Source organism: Argiope bruennichi, chromosome 6 (assembly GCF_947563725.1).
Source record: "Argiope bruennichi chromosome 6, qqArgBrue1.1, whole genome shotgun sequence".
Taxonomy (NCBI): Eukaryota; Metazoa; Arthropoda; class Arachnida; order Araneae; family Araneidae; genus Argiope; species Argiope bruennichi.
This window is the reverse complement of record NC_079156.1, coordinates 53,964,686-53,985,331: the sequence shown is the minus strand read 5'-3', so window position 1 is coordinate 53,985,331 and position 20,646 is coordinate 53,964,686. Positions and strand designations below refer to the sequence as shown.

At 25.6% G+C, this 20,646-nt stretch overlaps 1 protein-coding gene across 2 annotated transcripts in view; it reads left to right on the top strand.

Annotated features, from left to right (window-relative positions):
• LOC129972643 (uncharacterized) overlaps positions 1-20,309 on the top strand; it is a 138,974-nt gene extending 118,665 nt beyond the window's left edge. The window contains exons 7-18 of one of the 2 annotated variants that reach the window (XM_056086855.1): positions 241-429; positions 2,143-2,354; positions 4,105-4,391; positions 6,186-6,905; positions 9,106-9,157; positions 9,242-9,463; positions 9,945-10,055; positions 11,447-11,641; positions 12,735-12,914; positions 13,864-14,031; positions 15,863-15,966; positions 16,723-20,309. In XM_056086855.1, the coding sequence (XP_055942830.1) occupies positions 241-429; positions 2,143-2,354; positions 4,105-4,391; positions 6,186-6,905; positions 9,106-9,157; positions 9,242-9,463; positions 9,945-10,055; positions 11,447-11,641; positions 12,735-12,914; positions 13,864-14,031; positions 15,863-15,966; positions 16,723-16,818 (2,536 nt within the window). In that variant the 3' untranslated portion in view covers positions 16,819-20,309. Of the gene's footprint in view, positions 1-237; positions 430-2,142; positions 2,355-4,104; positions 4,392-6,185; positions 6,906-9,105; positions 9,158-9,241; positions 9,464-9,944; positions 10,056-11,446; positions 11,642-12,734; positions 12,915-13,863; positions 14,032-15,862; positions 15,967-16,722 lie in introns of both variants that reach the window. The other variant, XM_056086854.1, reaches the window with a different exon arrangement.
• Positions 20,310-20,646: the final 337 nt, after the last annotated feature.

The following is a 20,646-nucleotide window of genomic DNA, read 5'->3' as shown; positions in this document are numbered from 1 at the left end:
TATAACAGCCCTGGGAAAAAACGAATATAAGAAAAGTTGTTCATTTACTTAAAACTACAATTTTTAAAAAAATGATTATCTGTAGTTTTAAGAAAAAGTTTTCGATTTATTTGTAGCATTTGTATATCTTGGAGAATAATAATTAGTTTCAATTTTCACAGCCAACTAAAAGTAACATTCAAACTTTGTTACATGCTATGTGTGCTAAATTTCTTACTAAATCTCAACTGACTTCAGTAGGTTAGAAGAATCAATGTATATGGAACGTTATGGATTGCTTCGCCCATCTTCAATGCCTTATCCTCCTCCCACTAACATGATTCCTCATCCTAGAGCTCCTCTTTATCCTCCTAATCAGTATCCTCCTGAATTGATTTCCCAATCAATGAGGCCTGTATCATCAAATAGTTCCTCGTACTCTACCTCTAGGTAAGTTGTTTAATTGCGAACTAATGTGCATTTTTCAACTATTTTACTAGTACAAAAATGTTGGAAAGAAAAATATATATTATTAGTTTTTTGGATATATTGTTAGCATTTTGTGAATGTTTTACATCAGGACTGATATCAAAGCAATCATTACTTTCTGGTCAAAAATTTAAAGTATGTTGCAATTTTATTTTTTTATCTGGATATTTTTACAGTTATTGATTTCATTTTTAAAGTTTAGTATATTATGAATTTTTTATTATCTGGACTAATAATGATTGTAATTATTTCAAACAGTTTAAAACTCAGTTCATAATTGTGATTTCTTTTTATGAGGTTTTACAAAATTGTTTATTTGGCAGTGTAAAAAAAAGTCCACAAGTGCTATTTTAACTTATTCAAAAATCAATCATTGATGAAAGGATTTGTGTATGTTATTATATGTTATTATAATTTTGTTGTAGTTTACTTAATATTTTCTCTGTGGTTTTTTAAGAATAACCTGCCCTCAAATGTAAAACATGTTTAGAGTGCCCCCCCTTTTTTTTTCTTTATGAAAATGCATAGAATTTTTTTACTTTGCCATTGAAATGTTTAAGAATTAAACTGAATTTTTATTTTATTTTCAAATAATTTCCTGATAGCCTGTTAATAATGATTTTTTACAAGCTTTTACATTGAAAACCTCAACACTAATAACAACGTTGATACCCTTTCTGTAAAATGTGTTAATTTTATTTTAAAAAAATGTAGAGTTCACTCATTTAGTATAGCACAGCTTAGAGGGGCATGGAATCATATAGGTTTTAATAATCAAGGTTCTACTTTATTTTCCCATTATTTTTCATTTATTTTATATACAAGATGTCTCTTATTAGTGTTTTTTGTTATAAGTGTGATTATTATGATTTATTTTCTTCTATATTTATATGATATTCATATATTACTCTTCATTTGTAACTCTTTAGACTTTTTTTACTAAATATACTTTCTAAAAGTCTAGTTTTTCACTTTTTATACAATTTGAAATAACCTTTTCCCATTTGATGTTGCAAATTTTAACTTGAAATTATCAGGCGTGTTTTGAATGAAATAAGTATTAACAACATAGATATATATTTCATGTCACAAATAGCCTGAGATTAAAATGTATGATATCATTTAATTATTTCAAATATATCTGTTCTCTACATTTTATTAAAATTTGACACTTCAAGAATTTATTTAGAGCAATAAATTTTGTAAAATTCACTTATTCTCTAAAAATTCTTACCATTCTTCATTGTTCTTTTTTTTAATGGGAAAAGATGCTTTAAAAGCCTTTGATTCCAAAATTTGTGGGCTTAAATTTGAATTGAGAATTTGCTTTTCGATTATTGGACAGCGTTTGAGTAAATCGAAATTCAACATGACCAAGTATAATAACCGTTTTTTAAGATAGATTAAAACTTCATTGTTTAAATATTTTTCTGCCATCAGTCTTGATAGAAAAAATTTTCATAGCTAACTTGATTTAATATGTTCGTTACTGTGGTGTTGCATTAAAACAGAAAAGTTAATTCGAAAGTCTTATTTTTTTTTAGTTAATTATCTATCTTGATGTGTAAAAGTGAAAATTTTTCAAATTCATTAAAAAAAAAGTTGCTTTTGAAGAGAACATGTTTGAACTTTGTAATAATGCTGTTATCACTCATAATTAATTTATTATTTAAGATATAATACGGATGAAGAAGAATCAAAAGACAGCAGCATGTTTAGAAGACGTGAAATTATATATCAGCATGAAAGATACGCAGAACGTGAAGAAGGAGAATCAAGAGAACGTGAAATAGAATACATGCGAAAAGAACGAAATCTCATACGACAAAGTCCTTTAAATACACACCATTCTTCCAGTAGATTAGAATCATCAAATGAGGAAAAAGGTTAGTGTTTTAATAAAGGTAAAAATTTTATGTTTTTAAATACAAGGAGCATCAAAAATCTTCGTATGAGTTAAGAATTCTATAATTTGTAAAGGCTTTTTTTTAAAGCTCATTGTTTTCCAGTTTAAAGTAACTAAGAAGTAAAAAAAAATGTTTTATGAACGATGTTTATTATTATTATTTATCAAGCTGTAATATATAAATTTTTGTTTCAAGCAATGTGAGACAAATAGGAAGTAAAATAGCAATCAGTTTGATTAACTTAAATGATAATTGAAAGAATAAAATTTAGTTATTAGAAATTTTATTCAGAATTTGTTCTTGTTAAATGCAAATCATGAAAAATATTCAGGCTATAAATCAGAAAACAAAAAATAAATATGACCCAATTTGCCATTTTTAATTATACAAATATTTTATTATTTAAATGATACTATAATAATAGGTTATTTCATTTTCCCAACATTTTAGTACAATTTGCCTTATTCACCAGATTTACATGGCACAGATTTCCTGTATGGAAATATTATTGTGGCAAAAAATGCCTTTTTAATAGTTTATTTCTTAATAAGTCCAGTTTTTAAAAAGATCAATAAAATGTTAATAGATAAATGTAAAAAAAAAAATTACAAAAGTGGCAGTTATTTTTATTTTTTTTTAAAATATTATTTAAGTTGATTCATTTTCAGTTTTTCCTTCTGCCATTTTATTATTATTGTTATTATTTTTTGTCTGCCTGAATGGAAGTTTTTCCTTAATGTCAATTATCTGCTTTATTAATCACAAAGTTAAAATTATCTTATAGCAACTTTCAATTGTTAATGTCAATGCTATTTAATTCATAGCTTTTTACCTTTTCTAGGAGCAATGTACTACAAAAATAAAACATAAAAGATGTGAGTTAAATAAATTATTTTACACTTGAAGAAGTTTTTCTGCCTTAACTTTTCTCACAAGGAGATAGAATGATATAAATTTCACCACCACCCCTGAAGGGACTTGAGTAATCCCCAATACTTTCATTCCTGATAGACTCATATTGCTGCACATCTCATTTACATTGTGAACATAAAATTAATTTTTCAGTCCATTTTCTTTAGATGCTTGCAGAGTATAGATATCTGTGATGATAATAGAATTTTTTTTTTTTTTAAGTGTTATTAGACCTGTGGACTGTATATAAATTTAGACTTCATAATTTTTTAGCAATACATATATTGATTCTAACACCATTTTTTCCCATTTTTTATGACTATCTAGTAATTTAGAAATTAACTATTTTCCCATGATTAGAGTGGTTATGGTAACTCTGTGTATTGAATTGTTTCAATCTTTTCATGAATCACATGACAAATATAAGCATGTATGTCATCTAAATGTACATTATTTTACACTTTTCTGTAAAATAATGTGTAAATAATCAATTAATTCCACAACTAAACTGGCACAATATTTGACATATATTGACTGCAGTTTATAGTAATGAAGAGGGTGTATATTATTGTTGATTTGTTGAGATAAGATAAATAAAATCTTGATATTATGAAATAATTTTTTATAGTGATATTAATCGTCTTTGCTATATTTGCCTTAGTTTTTTGGAAAGAATTAATAATGTGCAATAAACATATAATTCATTCAAATATAATCTCACCTATTACTAATATAAATTTTTTAAATTCTATGCAGATCTGAAAATTTGAATCAAATAAAATTTAATTATAATATATATGGTTAAATTTATTTATAGGTCATATGGGATCAATTACTCATGGTACCCCTCGTGAATATGGAAGAAGTATGTCTCCGCCTACCTCAACATCTACAACTCCTTTAAATTTAGCCACATCTATTGCTCACATGGAAAACAATTTGCCTCCAAAAGATGAATATAGTTCTAGAATGTCTAGGCCTGGAAGTAATGCCATAAATGGAAATATGCATCTAAGAAACACAAATCATATTAGGGAAATGAATTATAGAAAGGAAAACGATACTTCTTCTTCTTCATATAGAATGCATTATCAAATAAATATGGTAAATCTAATTATGGATATGTTTTCTGAATTTCAGTTATCTTTCCTAATTGAATGAAATTTTTAAGTGACATATAGTAATTATCTTGTATTTTCATATAAGATATGAATTTTATTAGATTGAACCTTTTGTCATTTTATCTTTCCAATAATTTTTTAGTTTATCTCTTTTATATTACATAGGTCAAAATATTGTAATATGTGACAATTAAGAATATGATGTTAATAAGGATTCATAAGCTTGATATATTATTAACAAATGTCCTTGAAATCCAAAACTTTATAATTTTTTGGTTAAGTTAAATTTAACATATTCTTGTTTATAATGCTAGCTGATATGCTTGGAGCAAATGGTATGTTATATATATTTTTTTAATGAAAAAACTATTTTTGTTTAAATATTATCGTACATAAAATTCTTATATTGTCTGACATGTTGTAATAATTAAAAGGAGAATAACAATTAAACCAATTGATTTTAAAATTTGCTCCATAAGTTAATTTTACATATATTTAAAAAAAAATTCTCTCATTCATTAAATTTTAAGAAAGTTGTGAGACAATTCATTAAATAGCTAATTTTCCATTAATAAAAAAACATGAAAATTAATTAAATCAAAAGATATTCCTGATATAAATTGTTATGCTTTCTTTTTTTTTTTTTTTTTGTGCTCTTAAACAAAATAATAATATTTCATACTTTGTATAAAATTAATTTTGAAGGCTTTATTAAAAGGAGAGAAACAGATCTTGTGAAAATGACATTTATATATATCTGAAAACTATCTTTTTTTAAACTTTAATATACTATCAATTAATGTTTTTTTCAGGTAATATTTTTGGAAAATATCACGGAAAAATACGAAACTTTTTCTTAAAGTAGAAGATGCCAGGAGATTTAAACATTTGTAATTTCTTAATATAATTAAATAAACTTCACAATTCCTTTAAAACCATGAAAAAGTGATTCAAAAATATTTTTAAAATAAATAAAAAAATATATAAAGGTAATTTAGAATCTCACTGTTGCCTAGTTATTAAGTATCGGTAATTTCCCTATTTGATCAAGCAGTTATTTGGTTTGAATTTAATTCTTACAAATTGCATTTAAACTAAATTTTAGAAAGTTCGTTAAAATTTTTGAAAAATCTTATGGTAATGAAGTTGGTTTCATTTAAAAGATAATATATTGCTTTTTAAAAAGGTGTAAGAATAATTTTTGTCCAATAAATGTTTCTAAAGTTTTTACTAAAAATCTAAATATACATATCCATATATAAAGAAAGTACATAATCTTAAAACCCATTTCTTATTCTTAGGCAAATATTTTACTATATTCATAGTGTATGAAATTTTGAATTCATTTGTTCATTGACAATCTGTTTGACAAAAATATCTTGACCTGTATTTTTGCAAACTCTCGATATATACATATTTGATAGAACGTGGTTGTATGCAGATTATATAATCAATGTTTATAGAGATACACCATTTTTATGAAAAAGAAAAATTTTTTAATTGGTATTGTAATTATCAGCCAGTTTATGTATCTATAAGATTAAAATTGAAAGAATTTGATATTATAAATGTTATTTATATAGATTTCTTCATTTTTAAAATAATCCTTGATCAATTATTTTTCTTTTATGCAATAATTCTAGAATATTTTTAATATTTCAAGTAATTATATTTGAGACAATTCATTTTGAAAATCCTTGTTAAAATATAATATACATATTGTTTTAGTGACTGATGTTTGTGTAATTTATATTTAGAAATTGTTTTCCTTTGTTAGGAAAATGAGAAAAAGCCGCCCATTCATATGGAGAACTCAGAACCTAGTATTCCAGTTTCTACTCACTCAAAAACACATCCTTACTTCATTGAACGGGACAATCTAAAGCCAAATTTAGTTGAAACTCGCACTCTGAGTCTTGGTTCAGTTATCGATTCCCAAATCAATGGCATATTTGCCAGAGACAATATTGTTTGTAACAATAACAGCTATTTTTCTCTAAATACTGAATCTAATCAGTGGGAAAATCCAATCAAGTTGGAATCTGAAAACAAGAAACCATTTTCTGCTCAAGAACCTTATACAATTCCTTCCAAAGTCCCCAGCAATGAAAAATCACATGAGAGCTTAAATACTGATTCTTCAAGTGGTAAAATGCCACCTTACATGCTCAGTGAACATCCTTATTTATATCAGGGAGACTCTAATGGTTATCCACCAACATACAAGGCAAAAGAACCTCTGCTCACAAGGGTTCTGAAAAATCAGGATGTGTCTTCTCATGAAAACGAAGTGCATGTTTTCAGTGAGCCTGTTGAAAGGATAGTGAGTGTTTTAGATGCCAGAGAAGCCAGGTTGAGAAAACTGAGAAAAGATGGAGTGATTGAAGAAGAGAGTGATGAACCAGGAATAGAATCTGATGAGGAAGAATCTGATAAGCTAAAAGAATTGTTAACTATTAGAAAAGGGCCCCCTATAAAGATTGAATCTGATCCAAAAGTAAGTTTTAAAATACATTATTAATTTATCAAAAGCACATGTTTTTCATGGATAAAAATATGTGCCATTCATTCTTTTGCATTATCAGAAATATAGAATTATGCAACTTTTCAATAATAGAATTGCCGTTATTGTTCATTATGTTAAATTTAGGTTAATGATGCCTTGTCTGGTTTTTTTACCCCTCTCTTTCATATATTTTCAGGAATTTCCAGCAATTTTTGGGGGGTGGGGGGTATCTTTTAATTAAAGCGTGTTGCATGTAAATCCTATTTTTTAACTACTACTTGCAAACCAGTAATTTAAGCATAACTCTGTGTCAGTATACATCATTTGTATATTTTATATTCTGATGAGAGGAAATTGATTTTTATGAAATAGGAATTTTTGCAAAGAAAAAATATTTATATCTTTTTTTGTGCCTGGTGATTCGAAGTGAGCAGTGGACTGTACTTTTGCTTAAACTTCTTTATTTACACTATATACACTCCTTTTGCGGTGAGTAGATCATATAATACATGGCTGATTGCGGTATTGCATTGCGGTTGGCTTTGTTAAGCCTTACAAACTGAAGTTGTTTACAGCTTCTGCGGGGACTGGGGAGCCGATGCGGGTCAACGTTCTAATGAACTCCTGAAAGACTCGACCGGAAGGGCGGGTAAAGGGGTTGCCGTAATTTTAACATTGTCAAATTTGGCGTTAAGTGACATTCGCATGAACAGTGCCATTGAAAGATAAAAACTCTCTTCCCTTATCATCTATTATAAATTTATATATAATACATAAAGGGGTGGATAAAGTGAGGTACAGGACTTTAAAGCTATCTGTTATATAGTTAGGAGAGAAAGGCTGATATATTAGCTTCATGGGAGAATGAAATCATTATCTAATACAACTGTTATACCATTCTAGTAAATAAAATATAAAAAGTATAGTCATAATACCCGAAATTAAAGATTGACTGTTGAGGAAAAAGATTAATATTTCATGACCACCAATTTATTTAAAGCCACACCTTTCTAACATTTACATTTTAAGTTATTTGTAATTTATTTATCTGCAGGATGGAAAATATTTATTTTTTTATAAGCTATATTATTCTTATAATGAAATATTGTATGTGATAAATGAGATGATTATGTATTTTAAAATTTTTATCTAATAGGAAGGAAAGCTTATGAAATTTATCTATGCTGCATTTTTTTTAAAAATAAACTTTTTTCGCATATCCTAGCTGAGTGCCCCGATTTTAATTCTCATTGCATTAAATATTTTAACTCAACTTCACTTAACATACGAGAATTAGTGGGAGAACCTCCCCATCTGTATATTTTTAACTTTTTAAAAGCTATTGGATTTTATCATTTTATATAGATTAAAACTTATTTTGCTTAACTTGTCTCTCATGTTTTGATTGGTGCTGTTTTACTGACCTGGTCTTTAATGTAATTTTAAATTTCTCACGTGATATCATCTCAAACCATACGATTGGCGCTGTATAGCCTACCTTTGGCTCTTGCACCATTAAACCCGAATAAACCAACCAACCAACCTCTCTCTCTCTCTCTCTTTTTTTTTTTTTTTTTCCAAAAGTAAATATATTTTGTTAAATGTAATTTTACCGTATGCAGATATTTTCATTTAGTTCCCCTTCTTTTGTAAAGATTTTGAGTTTTTACGCTATCTTTTATAAATTTATCTATTCTGAATCTAGCCAAATTTTATTTTTATTTGTTTTATTTTTAAGAAAATAAGTACAAATAATAAAGCTAAGACAAATGTGTATCTTTTATTTACTTCACTTCTTTGAAAAATTGCATCAATATTACTCTTTGATATATGACAAAAATTAGCAGAATATATAAAATTAAAGGTGATTGAATGTCTGATGATTTATATTGTTTGTGTTTTTATTTATCATAGAACTGTAGAAAGAGCTTTATGAAATTAAATTGCTTGTATTTTAAATATATTTTGCTGTTTAAAATATCAAATATTGCTGTGTTAAATGAAAGCATGTTCTAATTTATCACGTTCATTTATAAGCACTCTAAGACTATGTTCAAGACTGTTTTATAGAACATAATTATTAATTGTACAGTTTTAAGCTGTTTCAATTTTCATTGGCTATAGCATTTTATATACATATTATTGTATTTTAAAATTAGGAGCTTTTTCTTAAATATAAAATCTTTTTTAGAAATCAGAATTCTTGTTTTACTTTGGGTTGGTTACTGATTCTAAAAGACAAGGTAAGTCAAAATTTTCAATTTTTCAACTTTGATTTTTTTTTTTTTTTTTTTTTTTTTATGTATAACTTATTTGTGTGATTGCAGCACTTGAACTTAAGAAGCGGATTAGGCGTCACAGAGCACTCAGAGAAAGGAGTTTGAGTCCAGTTGAAGATTCTTCTGTTAAAAAAGAGGAAATAATAGAATATGATTCTGCTCATTTGGCTGAACTGTCCAGTCGATTATGCTATTCTGAAGATTTTCAAGCAAAAACTGAATTTTTAAGAGCATTAGATTTAAAATATTTACCTCCAGATGAAAAAGAAGGTATGTATTATTCTGTATTTGTTAAAAAAATATTGTATTTTTTTCTGTTTTATCTCAAGTTAACCTGAGAACAATATAACCTCACATTATTATATATTTGTGCTTTTGGAATTCTTTGTTTTTACAAATTTTAGTTCACTGTAACTTAAATCTACAATAACTTTTGATTTACTATGATTTTAATAAATTTTTAGATTAAATTATTTTTTAAGTATTGTAACTAAAATTTAGTTTTTGAATAACTTTAAATTATTATTGATTTGTATAAAAATACTATTGATTGATAAAATGAAAATTATTTTATATTCATGGTAAAAGCAGAATTATTTATACTGATTATTACCATTTAGAAAATAAAAGTTTTTTTTTATGTATATTAAGTTGGTTTTCTTTGATTATCAGTTATTATACAATATTAAATAATTTTTTCATTAAATAGTAATTCTTAATAAGTTTTACCTCTTAATTTTTATTTTATTAGAACGAGAAAATATAATAAAAATTGTGGAAGATGAAAAACTTCGAAGGTATGGACTTCTACCTCCTAGCCAGCGATGTATTGAGTTGCAAGGATCACACTTACGTAAACGTGGTAAATATATTTTGTTTTTATTTAAACTGTTGTGTACATTTTTGCCATGCAACTGATTTTTTTTTTTTTCTTTTATGTTGTAATGCAAGTTAACTCTTTCAACCTCTTTTTCTGTCAATTTTACTTCAGTCAAATCTTTTTATGATTACCTTTTATGTTTGTATTGTGTTCTATTGGTTTCTGAAGCCTTTTTCTCAAGGCTTCTGGTTGTTTGAATCTCAATCAAATAAATCTTTTAAGTTTGCAAAGGAATTCAATGCATGGCTGATGTTATGATATCATAATTCAAAATTACAAGGTCTGTTTAACAATAGTTTTCAGGAAACTGCAATACAAAAGGTTAAGCTAATGAAAAAAAAAATAGAAAAGTTGTCAGTGAAAAACTGTGTTATAACAAAAGTGTGCATAAACTGATATTGAAGCGTGTGACCTGATACTGAATTATGCATAACAAAAGTGTTATGCATAATTCAGTATCAATTTTCTCTAATATTAAAAATGTTAGTATTATTTGTCTTCTATGAAATAACAATAAGCAAGTACATCCTATCTTGAATGAAATTGAAGCAAATGTTTCATGATATTTTGTAAAATCTCTTAGAGAAATCAATATTGGATTTTAAAAAACAAGGGTATTTTTGTTGTTTATTTTGATTGTTTAGCAATTACCATAAAGCAATTTTGTAAGTCTTTAAAGGGTCTAATTTAAAGTAATATGAAAATGAAAGGGTATATAATCTAAAAAGCAGTAAGCTTTGATTTCAAACTTATTAAAATAGTGCTAGTACTTTATTAAATAATATTGAAAACAGTAATAAAATTTTAAAATTGAATACTTGTGATTTGAATATAATAAAGTGAGCATAGTCATATCTTTATTGCTTAATTTGCATTTCTTATTTTATGCAGTTTGTATACATATTGTTAGGTGATTAATTGAAACAAATCTTTTATATCTGATACATTGATTGTATATGAGTAACAGTTTTGATATTATGAATCAAATTAAATTTATAGAATTTTATTTGTCAAACAAAATAAATTCAAAATTTTTTAAGCGTCCTTTGCCTCTTTTAAGGAAGATGTAATAACTTTATTATTACTTAAATTAACATCATACAATTTTTCTCTTATTTTTTGAGAAGTTGTGAATAATCCCAATGTCAATATCATAGTTTATATACTCTTTAAAAGTGATATTTGAAACCAGTGTGGAAAATGGCAAATAATTAAAGCTTTTAATTATATAAATATAAAAAACAATTGATCAAATGGTTACAAATTGAGTTGTGAGGAATTAATAGATAAATGGAAATAATTTAAAAGTGAGAAACCTGTAAATGGTGCTTTACATACTTTAGAAAGCATTATTTTTATTTCTTTATTTGTAGGCTGTAACATATTAGATGATGTGAAACAAGATGCTGCTAAGAAACCTAATGTTAATCCGGATGAGAGTTTATCCAGGTTTGCTGTTCCTGAAAGAGTAAGTTTGCATAAAAATGAGCCTTCCTTGAAAGAAGCAAAGTCTGCTGTTGCATCTATGCAAAGGTTGTCCTCATTTCTTAAACCTCCTATGAGAACAGGTAAATATTTCCCAAAATATGTAAATATCTGCCTAATTTGTTTAATATCTTCACTTGTTTGTTTTAAATTAATTATAAATTGGTTTATTTCTACTAAAATCATTAAGTGTTATCTGTTTTGCTAATGAATATTTGAAGGGAAAAAAATAATTATTGACAAACACAGTGTCTCAGGAATCATATAGATACTAATAAGAAATAAACATGAATCAACTAATTTAAACATGTTTTATCCCGTTCAAATTGCAGAACTCAAAACTTTATGTCATAAAACAGGCTAACTTATTAGTGCTATAGATGAGATTATAAATACTGATTCACAAGTCCATCCTAGTTCTGAATTGCTTGTCAAAACATCACATTCCAATGTTTCCATTACCATCTTAATCATCTGATTTTGTCTCGTGTGATTCCCCCCCCCCTTGAATGACGAATTTATTTAAGTGGGAACTATTCTAAAGTTTAGAAGATATGCAGCAATAAAGATATTGAAGTAATCCGCATTTTCATCTTTGTAGTGGAACAATAGTGAAAATGCATAGTTGAATTTAGCAGTTCAGTTACTTTAGAGTAAATATTAAAAAAACTTTTAACATTTTCTTTAAAGTATATTACTAATATATTTCAGAATATTTTCTTCATAGTTAGTGCTATTTCTATTCATTCTTCCATAATAAAATATAATTCTGGATTTTATTTATTTATTTATTTTTTTTTTTTTAAATATAGTAGTAGAATGTACTGAGAATATAATGTCTTATTGTAAAATAGAAATTTATTCTTTAAAAAAAATTTTTTTAAGGAGATAACATTGATACTCTACCAGTTTCCTCCAACTAATTTTTTATACCAATAATGAACTGCTCTCTTCCCCATGATCTACATAAAACTAATACCACTTTTATATAAAGCCTATTTAGCTTGGCTGTAGAGTTGCTAACAGTTTTCTCTGTTGCTTTTGACTATTTCTTTTGTTTGTTGCTAAATTTTTTTCTTCTATTGAGTGATTGATATGATTTTTTTTTTTATCATTGCCTCCTTTAAATTTTAAATCCTGTTTTTTTTTTTTTTTTTGTTTTTTTTTTTTCCCCAGTACCACTTCCAGTTCCTCCTCTTATCCCCACCTGTCAAGTGGTACCTCATGCTTCTGAAGCAGCTCAAAACAAAAGTCCTTCTATTGTGGCAGCGAAGGATCCCCGTGTTCGGCAAGTGAACAAGGATTTTGTTCAAGAGTTCCATAATTCTGTGCTGCAAACAACTCAGATGCAACTAGGTATTCAAATCATTAACTTACAGAATTTATAACTATACCTGTGTTCCAAATTAAGAAGGCAATAACTAAAAATTCTGTTTTCTCTCTGTTGAGCTTTCTAAAAATTTTAATGTTACTTTTAAAAAAATCTAATTTACTTGTCTCATAAGCTGGATTAATTATAGTCTGTAACAACACAGTTAACAGTTATGAGTGGATGACATAAAATATATTTTATAATCTTAATTATGTACAAACAGCATTTGAATATTTTGAAATTTTCCATGCAATTAAATATTTTTGCCTTGAAGTACAATTTATTTATCATAAATAATTTATCAATTGCTTTTAATCTTTCAAAAGAGCAATTAAAAATTCATTAAATAATATACAATGACCCAAGAGGTTAAAATAGATACTCCTCCAACTGGCAAATTTGGGACTGAGAAACAAAAATGGGTATTAAAAGTTGTGATCATGAGACGTTCAACAGTGTTATATATTTTACTTTAAGGATAATGTAAACAGGTACTTCATGGATAATGTATGAAAATTACTAACCTTAGAAAGAACCTAATGGCAGGTCTAAATGTAATTTTATTTAAAAAGTAGATCAAGAAAGCAGCAAAGCACAATCTAAGTGATAATGAGAGACTCCTTTCATAATATAATTTACTTTCAGATTATCAAATGTTTCACAAATGAAAATGAAATGATGAAACTTATAGTCTCTATTTCTTGTAGAGAGATATCACTTGTTTTATCAACTTCTTTTAAATCATTTATAGAAGTCTGTAGTCTAATTCTTTTTTCAATTTTATTTTAAATTATAGAATTTGTTTTTCAGTCTTGGTTGATATGGCAATGCATATATTTTTATCTAATACCTTAAATAATACTATTTTTTATCAAATATTTAAATAGTTAGCTAATATCCATGTAGTGTTAATGCTTATTTTAATTTTTTCAGCTGAAAAGAAGAGTGTCCCTTCTATTGTTCCTTTAGAATCTTCATTCCAAAAATCTCCTGTTAGTGCAACATCTGAAAAGTCAGATTGGTTTTATCTCGAATGCAAGCCTCCTCTCCGATGGCCTGGAATTGAAGCTATAATGGAGTCATATGAGTGCCATATATCTGGTAAATTGTTTAATTAGTAAAAATATTAAAAATAAATATTTTTTTTTCAATAAGATTCAATAAATTTTAAGAATTCGGCAATTATTTGTTCTTGCCTATTTTATTACTTTTTAATAAGAAAAATATAATTTCATAATTCTAAAAAAGTAAAATTTTATTTATATTTAATAAAGTACAATCATTTCTATATTTAAAATATTTTAATTACTCTTATATTTGAAAGATAATTATCATATATTCTGTATTTTAGAATGTTTTTAAATATTTGTATTTCCAAAAATTGTTTTAACTTTTTTGTTAAATAAATAAAAGCTCTGTTTCATTTATATATTGATTGTTTTTTTTTTAAGTAAACAGTTATAAATGTTAATATTTGAATAAGTTTGAGAAGCTATAAATACATAGGATAATATGTTAGTATTGCTCCTCATGAAAGATAATTTTTTTGGGTGGGGTGGGGGTTTCAAAATTGGAACTAAATGAGAGATGTTTAAGAAATGGGAGATTCATGTTCATAACTCCCCTAATATGGAAATTAAATACGTGTTGCTGATGCATTGGAATGCAGTGAATGGGAGAACCTCTCTCAAACTGTCATCTTTAGAGTAGATCCTTCATGCTTTTCTTCTGCCATATGACCACAAATTACACATACAAGAAAATATTTTAGCTTTTTCTATTTTGTTCATTTGCACAAAATTTGTCTTAAAACATGTCTTTATGTCTAATATTTGATCTAATTTCTTAAAATATATAATGCATATTTTTTTGGTTTTGCTATTCTGGCTGTTTCTAATATTATTAATAAATTGCCACTTTGGTGACCAGCTGGCTTGCTGCATTTGATTTTAGATAAATCTCTTAAACATAACTTCATATCCATTATTCCATCAGCAAACTATTTTTAAGCATTGAATTTTCAAAGACTTGTTATTTTAATAATCTTGTATATGTTTTGTTCAATGTGCTATTGAAAACCAATTTCATGACATCATATTACTATTAAAAACATGATTATCCTATATATTTATCTTTTATGATTTGTGGTATTTCACTTTTTTATTCATCATGTAAATGTAAATATATATTAAACAAAATCCTTCTTCTTTTCACTCATGGAAGAAAATCATGTGATTAAATAGTTGATGCTGTAATAATAACGGTTTGTATTTCAGGGCAGCAGTGTAATCTATAATTGAAAATTAAAACATTTTTTTTAATTGCCAACATTCAAGAAAACATACATTTGTCTATCTTTATTATTAGAAGAGATAACATGAAAATTCTAATTTCATATTTAATAATCAAAATGCTCATCTCTTTTATTAGGGATTTAATTTCCTTCTTATTTTAAATTATTTTTCTGATAAATTTTGGATTATTCAGGAAGAGACTTCTTTCTTTATTTTAAATAAAAGGAAAAATAAATATTCATTTATTCAACTTTTTTTCTGAAGTATCTAATATTGCAACACATAATAAATTTACCAATATATCTAGCTTTTGAAGTTCTTACATTGTCAAATTTATTTGAGATACAAATAGTGTTATACATATTATTATATTTGTGATAATATTTAATAATTTGCTGCCTAGGTCAAGTGAAAGAAATAAATGAAATTTAGCAATAAATTATGGACTATAAGTTTATTTTGGCAATATGTCTGAAAATTATGAAAATGAAATAATTATTTGTTTCCTAACATACTTTCAAATTTACTGTTAGCAATTTGTCAATATATATAAAATGAAAAGTTGCATCTTTGTTTTATTTTTAAACTCATAAGTGGAGGAAAAAATGTATGCAATTATGTTTTTATTTTATTTCTAGAGCAAAATGTAGAGAAAAAATTTCTAACTGAAAGCTGCCAAAAGTTAAAAGCCTTAAATGAAAAATCAAATCTTGAAGTAGAGTGCCTTCGAAAGAAAACAGAGGTAAAGGTCATACATCAGTTTTAACATGTTCTCATTAAAAGAGTTCTTTTCTTGTTATTTAAAAAAAAATGTTATTAAAATATGAGAAAATTTGGTTCTTTGTTATCATGATGTAAATTTTTAATGTTAAAATAGTTATTCTAAACTTTAAGATTTACATGAGATATAAATTTTAATCCTTATAATATTTATTGTATTTTCCATAATTTCACTTTCCTTTATTGAAATTGTAGTGCTTATAGAAACAACTATCTGCAAAAGCATGATATTTGTAGAATTTCTCATTAAATTTTTGAATTTCTTTTTTTTTTTTTTTTTTTTTTTTTTTTTAAAGAAATTTGTATATATTTTAACCATTCAGTAATGTTGTAGTTAAAACAGACATATAATTATAATGAGATAAGTTGTGTTACATTTTCTGCAGAAAGCATGAGCAAACATATCTGTAACTAAATCTTTCTATATTTTAAGGTATACAATTTAATAAATATTTGATGTGAAGTTTGAAATTTAATTACTAACTAATAAAATTTGTTTTGTATTAAATAAGTTATATTATGCCTAATACAAAAAGAAATGATCCATTCATTCAAGGAATATTTTACATATATCTATAGTTTTGTAAGAAATTTTACAGAAGAGAACTTAAATTTTTATTCGTTTTTTTAATTATATAAAATTTTAATAAATGCAACAAAATGTTTTCTACTTTATTTAATTATTGTTTCTTAACTCTACTGTTTTTACCTTTTATAGGAACTCCTCAAAGAAAAGCACCTTCTAGATTGTAAAAGGCAAGAACTTCAAAGTAGCTTTGAAAAACTTAAATTATTCATCCAACATTTTAGATAATACCAATAGTGCTGATTCTTGCAAATTGAGACGACGCATGACAAGCCCAAAAATTTTAATGCCTATAAAATACCTGTAATATATGCAGAGTAGTTTTAGGTTACTTGTAAATAGTTTTTATTCTTGTAGCTATATAGAGTGGCGGCAAATATTTAAAGCACAATGAAAATGCTCATTTAAAAAAAAATATTCTACTGCAAGTGCTATAGATGGCAAAGAAAAATTGCAGTTTTATATGCCTGTCAAATAATTTTTTTAAAACTCACATATGCATCTTAATATTTAAAACTATTTTTGTATTGTTTTGTTATTCTGTTTTTAAATCTGAAATGGCAGTTTATTCACATGTATTGCACTCTAGAAGTAAAATCTAATAATATTCCATAGCTGAAATCAGCAGCTTTCCAAAATTTTGCCAATTACTGTACATATTGATTAAATAATGAAAACTGTTTGAGATTTTCAAGAAATAAAATCTCGAGCTTATATAAATTATCCAGGTTTATCAATTTTAAAATGAATTAGATGAGACTGCCTTTTATTAAGCTGTGATTTTTCAGAATATAATGTTAAGGAGAAAATGCTTTGATAAATGAAGTTAAAATGTTTTTTCCAAAGTTATATATAAAAACAAAATTTGTGTTTGAATATTTACTTTGGAATAATTGTTTTCATTATTTGTTCATAAAGAATTCACAAAAAAAAAAGAAAAGATAATTCTAGTAAGATGCTGCTTTTTGATGGATATTTCATAGTTCCAAATATTACAAAATGTTTCTTATAAAAAGTACTCTTAAACGTTTTACTCACTGCAATAATATTAAAAGCAATACTAAGTACTTACTTGAGAGGAGAAAATTATTACATCTTTGTCGAAGTTTTATACTTAAGAATAATAAATGATATGAATGGTTTCGTGTCATTCCCGGCTAAAACATAAGCAATTAACAACTTTGGGGCTAGTATTTCTTGCCGATTATAAAACGAGGTTATATGTTCATACTCTTCCAAAATCCCAAATATGAAAATAATAATTACAAAAATCAATATCTATTACATAAGTGTAATTAAACCTGCTCATGGAGTCTACTTTTTTTATACATAGCTGTTAATATAAAGAATGTTATGCATAATTAACATTTAGAAAATCTGTTTATTTTTTTCCAAAATAAAATCTGTTAACAAAATAAAATTATGCATAGTTATTTATGTTACGTTTAAATATCTTCCCAAGTTATGGTAACTTTAATTAACTTATGTTAATTTTCAAGCAATTTTTTAAAAAATGCTTATTTGAGAAGAGATTAAATGCAAAAATTAAACTTCAAAGATGAAAATTACTTTGAGATTAATCAACTTTTATCCAATTCTTTGCAAGTAATATTTATGTAATGACTTGCTACTGCAGTAACTTCTCATAATAATAGGAAATCTTAAATCCTAATTGTTATGTATTTATCACATTAAAAAAAATTAAGGTAAAATTCTATTAAAATTTTTTACAGTACATAAAAATTAGCAGCTTTTTAATGTTTAATTTAATCATACTTTTATCATTTTTAAGTTTTTTTATTCTTTTTGAGAAAATTCTAAAAAAATAGTACAGATTTATGTAATAAATTTTAATGACTAGAGTTGTTCTGTCTGCCTATGTTTTCACAACTCTTCTCAATAAAACTGTTTGGCTGTAGTTGAACTTTTGTGGCCCCTGTTAACCTAAATAAAACTATAAAACAGAGAAAAATAAATAAGGTTTTTAAGACCTTACTTATTTTTTTTTTATTATTATTATTTGTCACTTACAGATTGCTCTCTGCAAGTGATAAATTCCAAAAAGAATGATGCCAAACATATATATATGTGGGATTTATGATAATCTTGTTTCACAAAAGTTGAACAGATTTTAGCATTTTTTATATACATAAATTAGATAATTCTAATTTCAGTTTTTTATTATTATTTAATAATATGAATTAATGTTTTAAATGACAGTTTAAAGTCTGGATAAAATATCTCCTTCAAAATAGATATTCTGATTAAAACATTTAAGTGTTTGTCCCCATTTTGAAGCCACAGAAGGATAGGATCTGTGATTTTTTTTATACTACCAATGTGGTTATCTATTCTTTCATTAGCAATAAACCATCTATCATTTATAGAGTAAAGCCAAAAAGTAGATGTGCAGAATTATCTAACAGGGTATTATTGAAGTAGCAGATGAATTCCATGATAAGGGGAATTTCTCAAATCCTATTAATATAACATATATATCATGCATAATGGGAAGTAAAAAAAAGGGGGGGAGAGGAGAATATTTATTTCCTTATTCTCATACAAATAATTGCATATTTTCTTAAATTATTATGGACTAAATTTATTTTAATGTTACTTTTTTTTATTAAAATGGAAACAGAAGGCTGTACAAATTGACCAAATGAATAACTATGCAAATTGTTAGAAGAAAACGAGCAATAATGTATATTTTTAGTACATCAGTATCAACATTGTTAACTGTAAATACTTCTAACCTAATTTCCTTTTTATTCATTTTATTATCTTTGCACTTCTGATTTTAACTAAGATGACAGCAATTTTTCTTTGATTTTTTTTTAATATAGATCATTATAAAATATGTATTCTTTTATTTTAATGCTTGTAATTATTGTGAATGTTTGAAAATATGTAGTTTTAAATCACGAAACATTTAGAGCTTTATATTTATGTACATAATATTTGTAAATTCTTGTACATAATAAGTAAAATGTGACAGGACCAGTCACATTTGTTGTTGTGAACTGCTTTTTAAGTTGAAATAATGAAAAGCTTTTCCTTTGTGTGTTGTCAATCAGTTTTGTTTTGCATGTTATTTTTTAATTTATTAAACTTGTGTTGCTTTGAAGGTTAAAATTTTTCTACTGTTAATTTCCTTCTATATTAGCGACTTTAGCTCTTTTTAAGTCATTATTCTAGAATGGCCTTTTTATTTGAAATTATTTCCATAACCTTCTTTTGCTATTATGAACATTGGTTACATATTTTTTAAAAAAAATTCTTCTGTTTCATTAACAATTGAAAAACATTTAATATGGCAAGTTATAAAATTTTGTTTATAGAAGAACCAATTTCCCAAGATTTTTTTCCAAATCAATCAGTAATAAATCAATGAAATTCAAGATTGTTGCTATTAATATTAAAATACAGAGATATAGGAAGCAGTAAAATGTTCCATTTAAAAATAACATTACACAGTAATTTTATGATATTGTTTCCAGTAATTTATTTTGCATATTGTTTCCATTTCATGTTCCGGAAGTGATTTTTGTGTTTGCCAGATGAATAATGTGAACTGTACAAGTGATTTTCAGTTAAATGTTATTTATGAAGTTTATCATGTTCATATGACTTTCTGTAAATCATGTATATTGATTATATATTTTCCAACTGGTTCTTTTTTATATATATATAAATAGAATAAATGAGTCTCATTGAAATTTTTGTTTATTTCCGATTGTTTTATTTTGAATAATATTGGGTGCAAAGCCCAATATTATTTTTCATAATATTTGTGAGTGTGAGAAAATAGAAGTGATTATTATTGCTCATTAGCGATGATATTAACAGATTTTTTAAAAATCCTAATTTTCGTATAATTCTTGAAAAATAGTGGTATATTATTTTCTTATAATTTGAAATAACTTAACCCTGGTGTATCTCCTTAAGCTTTCATCAAGAATTTTTGCTAATTTTATTTTAAAATAAAGGCCCTATTGGAAAAGCATTTATATATATAATATAATATTGGTAATTTTTTTATTATCCATAGATTTC